The sequence below is a fragment of the Rhinolophus ferrumequinum genome, chromosome 10 (assembly GCF_004115265.2).
Source record: "Rhinolophus ferrumequinum isolate MPI-CBG mRhiFer1 chromosome 10, mRhiFer1_v1.p, whole genome shotgun sequence".
NCBI classification, from domain to species: Eukaryota; Metazoa; Chordata; class Mammalia; order Chiroptera; family Rhinolophidae; genus Rhinolophus; species Rhinolophus ferrumequinum.
In genome coordinates, this window is record NC_046293.1 from 40630224 (window position 1) to 40648541 (window position 18318).

Sequence of the window (18318 nt, forward strand, 5' to 3'; positions counted from 1 at the left end):
ATGATCAGCTTTAGTCAAATCTGAAAGGATGAGGTTCTCCTTGGATTTTTTGATCACACTCCATTAACACCCACCTCAAAAAGTTTGGACATCAGTTTGATTTAAGAGATTCATAAATGTATTTTAATAAGAATAAGGGACCTAGTAGTTTATTATTCGTTTGTTTCCTTTTAAGCTAAATGGTAATATAACAAATACATAAGAAACAGGACTTGAAAAGACACAGATGATTTGAAAATAGGATTCACTTTATAAAAGTAGAGAACAGCTCAAGACTCCATTCTCAATCAAAGAAGGTGTGTTAATACTGAAATATAAATAGCTAAGGTTCAGATTGTCCTTTCAACATGGTGAAAAGGATAGACTGGTTTCTGTAAACCTCACAGAGAAAATACTCACAGTTCTCAAAATAAAAATCTTCTGAAAAATCGTAATTCTTAGCAGAAAGAAGAAATTTCATTATTAAGAGCTACACTCTCACTGTGTCAAATAAATATTTCCCTGGGCATCTGAGGTCCTCGTCTGTTGCCTCATGTTTCAAAATATCTTAGAGGTGTCAACATGTACTGCACACAAACTGTTCTGTATAGTCTCTACCCCTCTTTCACTTATATTTACATACAACAGTGCTTTATTGCCAAAAAAGGAAATATAAGCAGTTCAGTGTTTCCCCTATATCACGCACACAGTGTGACAGAGTTCATTAAGATGATTTTTCAAGAAGCCATGTTAAAGTAAATACCACAGGGTTACAAAAGGTACAAAAATGTGTGAAACATTTAAAATAAATTTTAGAGGGAAATCTCAGACTTTTGCAAATTTTAGGTTACTTACACCAAATTCTTGCCCCCAGTGGGAAAGAGGATGGAGTAGGATGGAAGGCCTTCCTTTTGTTCTCGGTAGTCTGTTTCCCCCAGCTGGAACCTCACTTGATGCTACTCCACACTGAGCCTCAGTCAATGTTAAGGCACGAATGAGCCTCGACCAGGCAAAGCTGTAGGGTCTCCTATAATACCGACATTGGCATAATGCCACTGTGTCACAAAGGTTGAGGTTAGGAGTCTCAGGATATTTGAAAAACACTTGGAAAAAACATGTTTCAAGAAGCAATATTTTTGGCAATTTAATTTTAAAACAATTTTTTCTTAAACCATTATTATGTGAAAATACTAGTTATGGTTCCAGGCATTACTTTTAACTTAATTTGAGGGGGAAAAAAGCCAATTACAAAATTTGATTTTTATTCACTTTAGCTTTGAGGTGTGATTATAAAGCAATGTACTAATTTGAAAAGTTAACATAGCAGAAAGGATACCTCTAAAATGGGTATGGTCCTTCCACAAGTCAGCGTGGAAGGCTATATACACTTATTCTAAGGATTCTGTTACTGTCCTGCCCAAAATATTTTGGTATTGGCTCAGAGGCAGTTATAAGCCACGTAAGAACTAAGTCTCACTTCTTTACAATTGGGTTTCTTATGTGATCCAAAACTCTTTTTAAGCATCCTTTTTACTCGCCAACGTGTAACCTAAGGACTTTTTATTGTTTCCAAAAATTACATTTCTTCTTAAAGGCCAAGATTCACCATCACTGGCAATATAGAAAAGCATGGGCGTAAGCCTGTGGAGCAGCTCACAAGGGGGTCCCCAGTGTTTGGAGCGCTGGCTGGATCCCTGGAATAAGGATATGGGCTCCCAAGGTGACAACTTTATAGGACCTGGTATTGTAGAGGGTGTGTCAGTTCTGGTGCGATTCTTTTGAAATTGGTCATTTCACTGTTACAGTCATACTACATAAAGTGGGATGAAACTTTAGGTATAACTTGTTTTGGGTATTACCTTCTAAAGCGATGGTTTTATTCACAGGCTCCAAATCCAATTTTCTCCCAGTTTTTACAATAGATGTTAATTCTGAAGAACTTGAGAACAATGTTAAATGAATATTAATCCTTACAAATGATTATTCTACATGAATATTAATCCTTATTTCCTATCTGTATAGGTGAATGAATAAAGATCCCAGGGTAGAAAGACTATTAATACTGAGTACCTTGGAGGTCAGTCTCATGCAGTCTGGTGAAATAAAAAACATTAATTCTAGACCCTGTGTTGCTACTGACCAGCTGTGGGAGTGAGTATTTCATCTCGTTAACCCTTAAGTGTCCCCCTGTATAACATGAGAAGGCTGGACTAGACGACTCAGTTCTCTGTGCTAACCTAAGTCCTCTCTCTGGTTGCCCAGAGTGTGTCAGAAGCTTGGCCTCGTGGAAAAGGTTTAAGAACAAAACCTTGGACTGGACCATCCCATGATTTCTGATCACTGAAACACAGTAAGCGCCTGGTGGGAGCCACACCGCTATAGACACACCTTATTTAGCCTCAGGCAAATGACTCTCTGGCCCCCCCTTGCCGCCCAGAACCACCCTCTTATACCCTTTCCATGGGTTTCTAAATACTTTAACCCCTACTTTCTTCCTCAAGTACTAAGTCCCACATCAAAAGGGGGTGTGCCTTGGTTGAATTCAGTGTTTGACAAAGGGAGTGAGGCACTTGTTTCATTAGTTTCTTCCTCTAGGAAATAAGGGAAACCACACTGTTGGCTAAAGCCCAGCACCCTCAGATTGCACAAGGGTCCTGAGAGGCCATGGCTTTGCTTCTCAGCCACAAGTGGGAATAAAACCCAGAGCTCTGCTGAGGCAATTTCACTGCTAACAATGTGCAAATGCCTAATTAGAGGTACGGGACCTACCATAAGATGAAGACTTAAGGTCTAGCTCACCCACATTTATTTAACTTCCTCATGAAAGACCAAACTGGGAAGTTACTCACAACATTTGGTTTCACAGGACTGTTGCCTCTTCTTTTGCTTCCACTCTGCCCAGCTGTGCTGTCCTGGCTTTCCCCTTCTCTGGGCAAGTCGTTTTACATTATTACCCCTTCTTACACAGGAACGTAAAGCTTGCCCTGAACACCCAGAAAGGGTTCCTTCTTTCTCTCTCCTTCTGTTATTTGCATTATCATGGTCAACAAATACTTTCACAAAAACATTCCAATCCACACAGAGCCCTCCTCCTCCTTAGGCATTCCGTCCATTTCCTGAGAGGGGGATGGGCACGGCGAGAGGGAAGGGGGTGACTGGAACCAAACAAAGACAGAGCTTATGGTTATCCGTAAGAGGTAAGGGACCTCTGCGGGTTTAGATGGCCAAATACAAAGTACAGAATCAAACTGCTGTTTGCAGTTGTTAGGACTATCAGGCGAACACTTTGAAATTCACATCTGCCCAAAGTACCTCAAATAGAAAGAATAAAAATGCCAAGAATGAAATTAGTCTAAGCTAATCTTTCCAAAGTGTAAAGGAATATAATCCCACAATTTAACACACTTCTCAGGGCTTTGTGTGTTCTCTTTCCAGTTCAGCCAAGCTCCTGGGATTCAGTATTTAAAGTATTTGAATTATATCTTCATCTAGTGCTGATGAAAAAAATTTCCCAAAAGGCTGGAAAAGTGACTCAATTAATATGTATGAAACCATTTGTAACTTAAAAGCTGTAAGTGAGGACGACCCCGTACAGTAGGTAAAGCTGTTTACATTCACAATACAAAGGCTCAGACACCTGGATGGATGGCTACGACATAACAATGCACTCTGGGTTCCTTTGTGATACCTGGAGAAAATAAAAAGCCCCAATGGGTTGCACTATATTTACATGTTCACTGGCTTCTTCCTGACTAGCACCACTCTTCCCCTCTAACTCCCAATGCTTTTAAGCTACTCATTTTAAGTCACAGGAATATTCAATCTAAGAAAAGTATCTTATTAGAGTAATATAATTTCTTAAAGAAGATAGCATATTTACACACATCTAACACATGAAAATACTCTATTTTATACTAAATTCTTGGTTCAAATGAACTACAATACAGCATTTTGCCTTGTCTGTGGTGTGATGATTGTTCAAACTGGGGGATACAGTGTATCGCCCCCCATAGTGACTCACTACCTTGGCAGACAAGTCCACATCGGTCCCGTAGATGGGGAAGGTTCAGAAGCAAGGGGTCTTGGACCGCGAGTTTCCAGCCAGTTGGGTTACACATCCACTCCTTTGATGAGAGAGCCTTCTAAAACTATGGTGAAGTCCTGAATGGTCTGCAGGATGCGGATGAGGGAGTTGACGGTCATGTGGTCCCTCAGGAGGGCGCTCTCCTCATACATTCGGGTAATGGCTGGACACTCGGCTAACAAGGGAATCCACTGCGGGAGCAGGCGATCCCTACAGACCCAAACAGAAACAAGTCCTGAGCACGGCTGACCTCGCTGCAGAACAAGGCACATACTGGAGTTTTCAATGGGAAGGTAGGTGTGGGGATGGGGCAAAATCTAGCTAAGTTCTGAGGTCAGCAGAGAGGAAACCAAAGGCAAGAAGCTGGATATTTATTGGTCAAAAAGACACAGTAATGAGGCAGTGTAAGCTATTGGGAAAACCCATCAGATTCTAAAAGAAGGTCTGGACAGGTTGGCCATAAGGATTTCTGCACATTAAAGAAACTCTCTATTCTGATTTTATACTTTTCAAAAGAGGCAGAATGTCATTTTGTATTTCTTTTTTACAGGTTGTTACTCAGACATGTGTAGTAAGGCATGCCAAAGTACACTGACCTTTTGGGAGGAAAGACTACCTTAAATAATAGCGATTAGTTTGTGGTTTTTTTAAATTTATACAACATAAGGTAAGGAACAAATCAAAGCAGAAGAACATTAACTAGGTTTTTATAAAACAAAAGAGGTTGCAAGGGTCTAATTAATCAGAACTGTAAAGAGATAAAAGGAGATAAGGATCATGTTCAAAAGGAACTTTAAAAGCACAGCTGAAATTGGGCCCCATTTATAAGGAAATTCAGAACTTAGTTCTGTAACGCAGTTGTTTCAGGACAGAATCTCAGTCTTCCGTGTTTCCTGATTAAACACGGACAGTATAATCTGTCGCTAAGTACCTAAGACACCCTGAGAGATCATCTCTCAATGTGCCTTTCACAAGGGCAGTGTAACTAGTCTATCCTACACCTCTGCTTGGGGCCTCCAGGGGCTTAAAAGAAAACAAACTTGCACAAAAAAATCTTCTCAAGATCTGTGTGTTTCCTTCCTTATAATTCTAAGAGCTGTTTTAAAATTAATGGATTATACAGCTCGTATGTGTCATTTTCAAAAAAAATAAAGGGGTAGGAAATGGTCTTAAAGAGAAGATTTTATATAGTAAGAATTCCACAATGTTATTTAATATGGTGGTGTACATACACCATGAAAGCTCTACATAGTAAATATATATGTGTGTATGTGTTGGTGTGTCTGATTTTCTATCAACCCACCTGTTACCTATCTATCTATCTTTGGAACCAGAATCATGTAATGGTTGAGAGCCTGGGCTCTAGAGTGAGACTGGGTGTGAATCTCAGCTGTACCTCTTTCTTGCTGTGTGACTTTGGGAAAACTGGTTAACTTCTCTGTGCCTCATCTATTTTCTTTTTTCTCATCTACAAAATGGGGATATCAGTTGCTACTTCATGTAGTGGTGGTGGTGAACAATAGGATTCCATGAAATAATGTATATGAAGTTCTTAGCATAGTCCCTTATCCAGCACATACCAAGTACCCAATAAACAGTAGTCTCATAATGACACTTGGAATGAAAGAAACCCACGGGAGAGCTTTGGAAGGGGCATGACCTGGTTTTAACCCATTCTGAATTCTTGGTCAACATGTAGCAAAGACAGGGAAAGTCAAGAACTGGCTTTATACCGTGTTCCAAGGCAAACTAAAATCTGGAATTTGCCGTCCTTCCCAATGTTCCTGGGTGCAGTATTAATAGCATTTACATAGTGGCAGAAGGTTTTGCAGGATGATTTCTGAATAAGGACATCATCTTCATTGTCTAGAATCTGGTCAGTGGTTTCAAAATAAGCAACCGCTCTCTCTGGGGAAGGAAGTCAGAATCACATTATAATACACATCAACACTTTATAACAGAGAGATTAAACACTTCATGATGGAACAATATGCTCCCGGGAGTTTATTTTCTCATCTAGACTGCATTCTAGAAGGCTGGAAAGTATACTCTCTTTAGAATAGCTTCATAAAATGGAAACTGGCAAAAAAGAAGAAAATAAAAATAGACTCCACTGTTAAGACCGGGATCTACCAGGAGTAAGTAGCAAAAACCTGGTAGCCACCGAGAAGGTGCCCTCTGTTCCAGCTACACAATAGCTGGCTAACACTTTGCAACAAAATCCCTAAAATGGAACTGAATCTGTAAATATGAGAAAGAGGTATGTGTACACGTATCAGAAACAGAATAATATTCTAGGCATTGTAGAAGGGGGAAAAAACCACTCCTAGGGGCCTAATCTGTCAACTTTCCTTTCTTTGTCCAAAAATTCTAAGTTACATGAAATCAACTACTTCACCTAGGCCTTATTTACAAAACACAAAATGATTAATCACCCCTTTAAAGAAACTGGAATTCTAGCAGAACTGCATACCAAAATAAAGATTACAAAGTCTAGCAAGCTAGAGCAGCACACTCCTAGGGAACTTGCTGTGATGATGAAAACATTCTCTATCTGTAACATCCAACTGGTAGCTACTAGTAGGGCCCCTGTGACTAAGGAAATAAAGCCTAAATTAAAATTAAATCAATTTAAATTTAAATAGACACATGAGGCCAGTGGTACAGAGCTCGAGTAATCCTTATAAAACGTGTCATTTCACGTCACTCCTTCGCTCCAAGCCTCCCAATGACTTCCCATGTCATGCAGGATAAAGACCAAATTCCTCAGTGGCCTAGAAGGCCCCACACTACCTGTCTCTGGCAGTCAATACCCCTCTCCCCCAACATCCTGTCCTTCTCCTCACTCTGCTTCCCTCACGCTGATCGCTATTGCACGAAAAGGCCAGATGCACTCCCTCCTTGGGGCACCTGCCCTGCAGTTTTCTCAGCCTGGAGTGCCCTTCTCCCAGACACTACATGGCTCACTTCCTCACTTCTTTCAAGTCTCTGCTCAAATGTCACCTTGTCAACGAAGCCTGTAACGACCCCATTTAAAAGAGCACTTGCCACTCCATTTCCTTTTACCTTGCTCTGTTTCTTCCAGGTCAGCGATCACCTTCTAACATAGAGCTGAACTGCATATTTGTTGTGTGTCTTCCCCGTCCCGACCGGAATGTAGGTTTATCAACCATAGGAATTTTTGTGTTGTTTACTTATGTTTTGATATATATCAGGAGCATGTAGAACAGTGTTTGGAATACTGTGGACACTATAAATATTTGTTGACTGAATGAAAAGCAGGGGTAGTGCTTATTAGATATTTATTTTTAAAAACATACGCCCTTATCATTAACTGTTATTTGCTCAATTCCTGGATCTTTGAGTTTTCTAAGAAACATGTCAATGATCGTATAATAACATACACCTGTTTTAATTTACCTATGAAGTCCCAGATGAAGACGTTCTTGTGAAAGATGCGGGCAGATTTGAACCCGTGGTGGAAAACTTGTTCGAGTGCTGCGACCAGGCCATTTTCTCCACAGAGCAGCACCGTGAGGCTCCCTCTCTGTGGAACATAACACAGCGCCAAAGAACAACCTGAGATGTCTCTGTTTGTGTCTAAGAAAAATACTAGCGAAAACAAGGGCAGAGCGTAGCTACGAAGCATGTTTTCTGCAGTCATTATTAGAAAGCTTACAAATGAGAATTAAAACACCCTGTATTGCCTTAGGTATCATGTACAAAGTGGCTTTAAAATCTTACTATAGTAAGAGTTATAGTTCATCATACCTCTTTTTCAGGTTTGTGAAAATGTTTCACAATGTTGTTCACAGCTTCTCCAATTCCTTCTTGGATCTGTCCAGCATTGGGTTCTGAAAAATAAAAAACAGTGGCTGAATTCTCATGCAAGGGAAATAACCCAAAGTCCTTTGGGGAGTAACTGTACCCACCTGTGCAGGAAACACTTCACTAGTGCATGCTGGCTTGGCCAGGGGCTTCATGAAACTTGCCTCAGGCCCGTGTGGCCAAGTGAGAGACATCTTGGCACAATGGAAAAGAATCCAACAGACCCCTGGATTCAAATCCCAGCCTTACCACTTGTAATCTACAATCTTAGTCAAATGTCTAACTTCCTCTGAGTATGAGTTTCCTCAACCTAAAATAGGGAAAAATGCACACCTCATATATGGGTCCCTGGAAAAACTGAATGAGACATTAGGTGTAAATAACTGGGCAGGGTGCCTGTCCCAAGTGCTGACAAGTCTCCAGGACCTGAGGAGCGAGGTGGGGAGGTCCCACAGCTTCATTCCTAGGGTACCCCACTGCCTTACCCCACCTACCTCCAAGTTCTTTGGTGGGCACAGACCAAAGCTGCCACGGCTCTGAATGGCTAACCTGGAATCTGTGTTTTTACTGCTGTGTTTAAAGTAAAGAGAAGATGTCAGGTCCACTGGGGCACCCTGCCTGAAGACCAGGCTAGTCGGTCCACGTGGGCACCGCTTCCTTCTCCAGCCAGCACTTGCTCATCTAGGCTCTGTTCCTGGGGGAGAGCTTGGTGGGCTGCTTGAATAGGATCTAAACTGCCTTTACCTCCCAAACCCCAAGAATAGTTAAAAACAAAACAAAACATGGTAAACAGGTTTCATCCAGAGATAGAAGTAGGTAACAAAAGAAAAATTACATATTTGGTATTTTCTTGTGGTGATTAACTATTATATCTAATTTACATATCATACTATGAAGGGAAAACTATAAATTCTAGTGTTTAAGAATCTCTGAATTCATTTTAGGAAAAACTCAAGTAAGTTTTTTTCTACATCAATGCATATAAATTATTAAAATGGAAACCTCTTATGATTGAAGCACTGATACTGGGGCCTCTTCAGCTCCTAGTAGTTTTACTTTTACTTTCCTAGCATTCTCTGCATATTTCTTCTTTTACACATTAACATCTATTTTAAAAGCCTTCATTCATTCAACATACTACTGATCAGTACAGGGCTCTGGTACTGATCAGTAGTATATTGAAACCTATTTAAAACTTCTCATTTTCTAAAGATCACCTTACACACACTGTGAGAAAATACCAAGTTACCCATCTCTGAGTTACAGTTTATTTAAAATGTTCTGCTTATTGAGTAAGAAAGGAAAATATGACCAAAAGTGAGGATAAGGCGTCTCAAAACCTTGGAATATTCATGGAATATTCCATGAAACTGGACTGATTCAGAAGTTGTAATAATTTGGATGGACCGAGCTGAAATCTAGTTTTAAATTTTAAGCAGCATGATTGCATACAATAAATTCAGCAATTTTAAATGTGCAATTTGGTGAGCTTTAATAGACATACAGTCATGTAATCACGACTACAATCAAAATACAGAAAATCTCCATCAGTCCAGGAAGCTGCCCTGTGCCCCTTTCAGTCAATCCCGTTGCCCAGCTCTCAACCCCTGGCAACTGCTGATCTGCCTCCTATCGTGACTACATGGCCTTTTCCAGAATTTAGTATCACGGACTCATACAGGACACAGTCCTTCGTGCCTAGTTTCTTTCGCGTAGCAGAATGCTTTGGAGAGTCATCCAAAGCATTGTTAGATGCATCAGTAGTACGTTCATTTTTAACGTATTGCTGAGAAGCATCCTGTTAACTAGACACACCAGCATGTGCTTGGTGGACACTAGGGTTGTTTCCATTCTGGCTACTACGAGTAAAGCTGCTATGAACATCTGAGTACTGTTCTCAGGGTAACTACAGGTATTCATTTCTCTTGGGTAAACATCTGGGAGTGGGATGTTGGGTCAAGTGTATGGTAAGCAGACGGATATTTTTACAAGAAACCGCCGAACTGTTTTTCCTTTTGCATTCCCACTAGCAGTGCATCAGCTGCTCTCCATCGTCAGCAATATTTGGTGTTACCAGTCTTAAATTCTCTTCTAGTGGGTGTGTGGTGTAAAGTTCACTTTTGAATGCAGAAAGGATGTATGAATCAGGGGACTACTTTAAGAAAGAATAAGGGGGCTTTTAAGATACTATTCTAATAGTAAGTATATCACTGTGGTGTGCTACCAAATGCGTTGGCACTAATGCTATCTAAGGAAACTGCTTTGTTAGTAAACCAGGGACCTCTGAGGTACTTTTGTTACTCTACTGATGGCTGTTGTCTATAGCTGAAATAAAACTACTTCACTGATAAACTTTTGTAGTTTTTCAATAGATCATACCGCCTCTGCATTACTTTTCTGTGGCTCCTGTGACAGATTACCACAAACTTGCTGGCTTAAAACAACAGCAATTGATTCTCACAGTTCTGGAGGCCAGAAGTCAGAAATCAGCGTCCCAGGGCAAAAATCAAGGTGTCAGCAGGGCTGCACTCCCCTCGGCGGCTCCAGAAGAATATGCTTCTTGCCCCTTCAAGCTTTTGGCTGCCAGCATTCCTTGGCTCTGGCTGCATCACTCCAGGTAATGCTTCTGTCTGCACTGACTTCTCTGTGTGCGTCTGATTTCCTTCTGCCTCCCTCATATAATAATGCATGGGATTGCATTTAGCACCACCTCTGGATAATATAGGATAATCTCTCCATCTCAAAATCCTTAACTTTTTCCAAATAAGGTAACATTTACAGCTTTAGGGATTAGGATCTAATATCCTTGGGAGACATTACTCAGCCTACTAAAGCCCCTATTAGTATAAACAGAAGTTTACTGTACTATTAAAAATTGCACGTGAACACAGTATCCTATCTATAGAACTCACTCTTTATAGTATCTTGTTTCATCCTTTCTATAGGAAGTTGGGGGATGGAGAGAGGAAGTTTTAGAATACCTCTTAGTATAAGAGGCTCTAGATAGCTAGAGGTGGCTGTCTGGGAGTACTGTAATATACAACTGTCCTTGTTGCTCCTTTAGGTTTAATTATTCATATTTCCATGGCTTAATTGAAACAGAACATGCAGTTTTTATAGGATTTTTTAAATCTAAATTCTTTAGGCTTTTAATTATTTCTAATGCCTTGCCTTATTTTTCCCCTTTATCTTCTCTCCCTCTTTTCTAAAGTCTCTTCTCCCAAATTAATTTTCTTCAGCATTCTTTTTTTTAACCTTCTTACCACAATTTATTAATGTGACAGTTTTCTGTGAAATGGCCACATGACGTCTGCAACATTTGAAGCACTCTGGAAAATTAAAAAAAAAATACCAAAACAACTACTCACTGGGGTTTTTTCCTGTTAGTGAAGTGATACTCAGTCTCCTAGCTGTTGTAGGTGATTTCTGCTGGGGTGGAGTCCGACATTGCTTTACTAGATCCTCATCTGCTGCTGATGCCATCAATTCTCCAATAAGAATTCTTTCCAGGCTTCCGTCATCAATGCCCTTCCCCAGCCATCGACCACATGGGAACCTAGCAGGACAGGGGAAAAAAAAAATCTGAATCACCAATATTTTACCAGTTTTAATCAGAATTTTTTAAATAGCACCATGGGTGAAGCCTATAATTTTAGTGCCTGTGGGCTGTTTCTTTCAATTATGAAAAATTTCAAACATATAGAAAAGTAGTAATATAATATAATATAATGTTATATTATAATTATATATTACATAATTATATAATTATATAATATAATATAACAGACACCCATATTCTAACCGCCTAGACTTAACATTTTGTTATGTGCTTCATTTTCTGTTGAAGCATTTTAAAATAAATCCCACACACCAGGACGTTTCACTCCTAAAAACACTTCAGTATAAATCTCTAAAACATACAGACATTCTCTTATATAGAGCCATACATTGTTATCACCCAACCAAGTTAAAGTAATTCTTTAATGTTTTCTCATGCCTAGCCTATATTAAAATTCTGTGATTAGTTCTATAAAGAATATTTGAAAACTATAAATTAATGTGGGAGTTAAGTTACAGAAGAAGAGGAGATTGTTCCCAAAGGGGAGTGCTGGCCTTAACCAGCAGAGTCCAGAAAAAATCCTTTCCTCTCCCTGAATTATTTTAAGCTTTTTTTCTTTCTTTTTTATCAGAGTTACATCAATTTTTTTTTTCCAACATAATATGCAACACTTGTGGACTAAGCATTAGGAGCAAACACAAGCAGTTTTTCTAAAGTATTTTTTTGGCAATTTTGTATTATATAAACAAAAACAAAACAACCCCAAAACAAAACAACCCTAAAAACTAAGCTAAAATTCAAAAGGCAGTGGGAAGCTTTAGATAGAAAAAAATTCTTAAACATTTTCTTGTCTAAAGCGTCTCAAACAAAGAATTCTGAGCTCCCAAGGACATTTACTTACCTGTATGTGTGTCCTGTGATTTCGTTTCTGACCATGACACAGTCCACCAGCCATTTGGCTAACAGTCCTGAGTTATCATGACCAATCTGAACAGTGGTCAGCTTCCCCAAGTTCTGGCACTGTAGGGACAGGACCATAGGTTATTCAGTACCCAATCGCATCCCTGTACCTCACAGCTTTACCTGTGGTACTCTGGTTCCACCTAACTTAGCTTCAGAGAACCCACTCTGCATAATGTGCTTGGCTAATGCACTACAGAAATATATTCACATCTAATGAGACAGGACACAAATGGACATCAACCATCTAATGAGGAGGATGCACAAAGTGCTAGACTAGAGATGTAAACAACTGCTAGAAGAACACTGGGGAAGGAACGATTATTTCTAACTGGGGAACCCAGAAACATCACACAGATAATGATCTGTGCTTTAAAGGATGAGAAGAATTTCAAGAAGTGGGAAAAGGATGCTATCTGGGTTTAAAGAGATCAGAAAAACAACTATTGATATAAAAAAAAAATCAGTGACATGGTTATTTTTCTAATAAAATACTAAGTTTCTAATAAAACACTAAGGCAGGAGTGACCTCAAACCTCATCCATTAGAAGTCTTTGAAGCTACCATAAAACAAAAGCATAGTTAATTGACATCCTTCCTCGTCCTTTGAGAACAAGTACAAAAGGAAGCGATGATAACAGGAATAGTAAAAATATATGTTAATTAAATTCTGACTTTTAAATTTTGATATAAGATCCCAGACCCCAACTGGCTGTGTAAGGTTGGGGACATCAGAGCTATGTGTTCTTAAAGCCCTTGACTTCTCTGTACGGCAGTGAGAAAGCATCCAGGGAATGGAGGATGGCCTCTTAAATTAGTTGTGGCTGCAGAGATAGGAAGAAGTGGGTAGACTGAGAGTTAGGAAACAGCAATGATGGGACTTAAAATGCAGTTTATATCCCATACTTGGTAGTCAAGAAAAGCCAAGGGTTTTAATCTTTTATATACAGATGGCTGCAAATCCACTGGATAGATAGGGCCAAAATGGGCTCTTGGGGGTTGTTAAAACTTTGAATGGAAAGTGCTATTCTTAGACTGCAAGGAACATGAGAACAGGATGTTCAGTTAGTACCACTTCCCTCCTGAAACAAGAGCAGGTATTGTCTTTTTCCTGCATGCCAGGATCAACCTGCGTGTGGGCTCATACATATGGGAATACTTCCCCAGGTGAGACCTCAACGTTGTCTACAATATTGAAAGGTGTTTTTACAAAATCACTTTGCAAATGTCACCATGTGGTCTAAAAGCCATTAGCAAGGATGTCATCTCTCCTGTCCTTTTGTCCAGGTTCAGGCAGGGAGCATTTTACAGTAAGGACAAGAACCACTGTGGGGCGAGCAGTCAGTGCTAAGACACTGGGGATCATGGGACAGGACCTGGCAGAGCCCCAAAGTGCATCATCACAAGCAGGAAAATAGAGCTTAACAATGAAAATAACAACAAAAATACAAAACAAATGAGCCTAAGTGTTTAAGACAACTTTAGAGATGTGATCACAAAAATGACCCTGCATGCGCTGAGTGTTCCCTATATTACCTGACTCAAGGCAAAGTGAAAAAGTGGAAACTGAATCCTGTGTAGAGCTACAGGACACTTTCTGTTAAGACAGGTATCAGCTGAACCTACCTCAAAAGTCATTTCGAGGAGGTTTTTGGGAATCGGCATCACTCCCGTGTCTCCCAGCTCCCCGGACACACAGATCCAGGGGTTCGATGTAATGATTGCATTGCTCAGCTTTTTGATGGGGATGATGACTGACCTATATGGAATCACTGAAAAAAAAAGGCTGAAATGAATGAAAAATTACAATAAAATTCTCTTGATAACAAAACAAATGTGTATTAAGAACTCTGCTGGCTTTCACAGATAGTTCACTTTTTATGCTCTATCAAGATGTCCTTAAACAAAAAGATGAAGTTATAACCTCTCCCTGACAAGAACGGTGAGGTCCAGTTTACAAGCCGTAAGTCCCAATACTTGTGTTGGTTTCCCCAGTGTATCCATCACCATGCAGGCACAGCGTGCGTATCACCATGGTGATAGTAATCATCACTACGTTTAGAAACAATCTCAGGAACCAGCACCAGAACTAACATTGAACATGACATGAACATTGTTGGTGCTATATAGTATTTTCATTGCTTTAATGTTTATATTAATTTTGTTCCAAAATCGAGTACAAATGAACATAGTTCCTGGCATGGTTTCATATGAAAAAGTGGGTACATGACTTCTTGGATAGTATCCCCTTGTTGCTGATTTTCTTGGGCTCTGCTTTAACGCACTGCCCCTCAGAACTTTCCCATCCGAATTTTACAGCTCAATGTGCACAGCCAAGAATACTAAATAATGGCACCTGCATTCTGGACGTAACATAAGTCTGTAACCCACAACTTGGAAAACTATTAAGATGACTCAAAGAGGGGCGGGAGGAAAAGAATCAAGATGTGGAAAGAACTGTGAAACCTTTTTTGCAAGCTCTTCAAAAGGCACCACTAGATGTCACTGTCCCACCACTGTCTTCTGCTCAAATGCAGAAACAATAAAGTTAGACATTACAATACTCCCATCATTTTCCTTTAAAAAATGGGGTTGGCTCAAACACATTAGCACATTTGTATCCTTCAGAGACATCTTTCTTGTTTTTTAAGCAGGGTAGAATTAATATTTTTTGTTTTAAGTCTTAGGATTTCTGTTCATTCACAAGAGGGCATATTAGAAGCCCTCCTTGAAAGAACTACATGTAAGATGAAAAACAGTTAACTAGACAAGGTTCCCAGATACAGCCTTACAATATGGGCTTATAGTTCAATGTGTTCTTAAGATGAAGAAAATGAATGGGATAAATGATTTATTTCCTCGGTTTTACATAGACTGCTTTCTTTTTTTTTTCTTTTTTTTTATGTATCCATATTTATTTTTGTATCTAACTACATTTATTATACATATATAATATATATATATATTACATATATATAAACATGAGTTCATACTAATATCTCTGAATCTCATGTAGAAGTGCAGGGTAGACTGCTTTCTTTATGTTGGATGGATAACCTCCCTTTCTGTCCTTTGACTTTGGCTGAAGGAAAGGAAAATGTCAGAGGAAAGGCCTTAGTTTCATGGTTTAGTAACCAGAATCAAACCGTTTTTGAAACTGAAAGCAGAAGAGGTTAGTGCAAGACTATTTTAGGTGCCGTAGGCTTCTCTCATTTGAATCTTTCACTGACACGATTAGAAAAGCTGCTGAAAAAGGCCTATTAAGGTCAGCAGTTCTGTGGCTGCAAAGGGCCCACAGATGCATGGAAGTTATTCAATAAAGTATAAAAAGAATAATATTATTTAAACTCAGAATATTTCTTTTATGAGAATCTCAATTCCTCATATTGAAAGTTTCTCAGATGAAGAGAAATCTGCAGATATAAGGAGGATCTTAGGAGTCCTAACTACCCCTGTTCTATTTCTTCTCTTTCAAAGCTGTAAATAACATTTTAGCTTCTTATACTTTCAGTAGACTAACGGATATTTTCAGTAGCCTGACGGATTTTACAGGTTGGCCCAATTACAATTCCAACTCCATTTTACCTTGTTCGCCTCTACCAGAGAACAGAAAAACTGAAAAGCAACACAATTCTGGCCAGTGAAATTTTAGTGATGGTTATTGTGATTTCTTAGAAAACTGTTTTTCTAGCAGATTCTGACCCCTCTTCCCTCTTCCTGCTGGAAGATGGATTGACAATAGCCATCTTGTAACCATGAGGTCATTAGCACATACTGGGGATTGTCTAGGAGGAGAGGGATAAACAGCCTGCATCCATGATGGCACTGGGGACTGCCTACCTCGAGACTTCTCGTTATGTAACAAAAATAAAATCACCAATTTGTTTAAACCACTGTTTTTTAAGTTTCTGGCACTTGCGGCTGAATACAACTCCAAACTGACACAAGTGAAAATTCTCTAAAGTAGGGAAGGGGACCCATTGCAAATAAAAATTAGTAATGGCGAATAGAATAAATGCTGTAATTGAGCTTATCCAAAACACATCTCTAATCAGTATTTTCTTCCTCTGCAGAGCTACCACGTCCGTCAAGATCCTCAAGTCTTTCCGAATCACCAAAGTTTAGTGATATTCCCTTATAGAAGTTTATTATCATATACTCATTCTTTGAATTTATATGTGTTGGATAAGATATAGGAATATTTGGTTAATAAAACATTCCTTTTCACATCCATCCCATTTCCTGTCGCAGATTGGGTTTCCTGGGATGCAGACTCTGAGTCAGAAATTAGCATTCAGAATGTTGCTTTTGGGACCAACATGTGAGGACGAAAGCAGGTCGGTTGAGGGACAAACTGAGCGGTGACACAATCACAATGGAGTCCTCAGCTGATCGGATGGTGAGTTCTGGGACAGTCCTCGGACCAGTCACAGGAGGCTGGCTGGCCCTGGAAGGAGGGCTCACCTGGGGTAAGGTAGTTTTCTTTGGTGAGGCACTCCCCACAGGGCTGAGAGCTGAGGGTGGTCTTCCAGCAGCAGCTGGAGCATAACCGTCATTTCTGAAGGGCCATGGGGGAGGGGTATCACTGTGGCTACCTGACTGTACTATGGTACGTCTCGCTTTAAAAATGGGAACTTTTGTTCTATTAGTCACTTGGCAGTCAACTCTCCAGACTTACTGATAGTGGTGAACACACTGGTGAAGCAGAAATAGTCCACAGCATTGAGGGAAAGAAGGTGGTAAAGAAACTGTTCTCTTTCTTCTTCACAACGTAGAAAAGCGTAACGCTTATAAAGCTTTCTAGGAAAGGGTGAGACAAGCACAAATCACTAGTATAGTATATTCCATCTTCCATTAAAAGTAAACACCTCCACTTAGACAAACTATGGGTAGAAACATTAATCTGAAAAGAACAGACAATTCACAAAAATGAACATACAGACAGTTGACAATATATTTTTAACCGAGTTAGTAAATCAAGGGGAAAAAAAACCACGAATCCATTTTGTCTATCACACTAATAAAGATTGTAAAATGATGGCCACTGCTGACAAGGGGGGAGGGGTACTGAATAACAATTCTGATAGATAGCGGGAATGAAAATTTCAGGACAGCAATTTGTTGGTGATACTTATTTTAAACCAGCCATACTCAGTAATCTGTACAAGAATAGCCATCGTGTGATCATGAGGTGATTAGCACACACAGGACTGTCGAGGAGAGGGATAAAGAGCCCGCATCCATGATGGCACTGTGGACAGCCTACCTCGAGACTTCTCGTTATGTAAGAAAAATAAAACTCATCTGCGAGCTTATGCAATTTGCTTTTGTAAGTACACAGGTCATAGAAACACAGACGTGCCTCAAGAGGCAAGCTCTTACTTGGTGAGTGGTTGGTTAGAGAGCAACTGCTTGAGATGCTGGGACAAGAGTTTCTTTTCTAGAGACAATCTTATCCACGCCCGAGCTCGTCCAACATCAGTCTTGATCTCACTCATGTTTTGAATATGCCTAAAGAATAGTAGCAACAGCAAAGATGTAAATCCTAAGAATAACCTTGAACTGGAAAAGAACTAAGGGTTACAGCACTTTGCAACAGGTAACACACAATTTATGTTGATTAAACCTTCAAAGGTTCATTCTGAATCATGAATTTAGTCCCACATCGGAATTACCATTACAAGTACACAGGCAACACGCTAAGACGAAGCATTTAACACTCATTTATTCTTTCAGGTCTTATTATGTTCTTGTTCCAGCCTCACAGACACCTATAAACTGTCACTTGGTTATTCCTGACCCCCAGGAAAATAAAATAAACAGGGTAAATATTCAAGTTTTTATTCAAAATAATTGTTCTATTGTTTAACTAAATATCTGCCACAACTTTAATCCACTGAATTTTTTT

General features: G+C 39.6%; 1 protein-coding gene across 2 annotated transcripts in view; it reads right to left on the bottom strand.

Annotated features, from left to right (window-relative positions):
* Nucleotides 1-307: 307 nt before the first annotated feature.
* DENND5B (DENN domain containing 5B) overlaps nucleotides 308-18318 on the bottom strand; it is a 149265-nt gene continuing 131254 nt past the window's right edge. The window contains exons 14-22 of one of the 2 annotated variants that reach the window (XM_033116984.1): nucleotides 17793-17921; nucleotides 17089-17210; nucleotides 14037-14182; nucleotides 12352-12470; nucleotides 11260-11447; nucleotides 7835-7917; nucleotides 7484-7610; nucleotides 5797-5971; nucleotides 308-4273 (exon numbers count right to left, since the gene is read on the bottom strand). In XM_033116984.1, the coding sequence (XP_032972875.1) occupies nucleotides 4090-4273; nucleotides 5797-5971; nucleotides 7484-7610; nucleotides 7835-7917; nucleotides 11260-11447; nucleotides 12352-12470; nucleotides 14037-14182; nucleotides 17089-17210; nucleotides 17793-17921 (1273 nt within the window). In that variant the 3' untranslated portion in view covers nucleotides 308-4089. The remainder of the gene's footprint in view (nucleotides 4274-5796; nucleotides 5972-7483; nucleotides 7611-7834; nucleotides 7918-11259; nucleotides 11448-12351; nucleotides 12471-14036; nucleotides 14183-17088; nucleotides 17211-17792; nucleotides 17922-18318) is intronic. The other variant, XM_033116985.1, reaches the window with a different exon arrangement.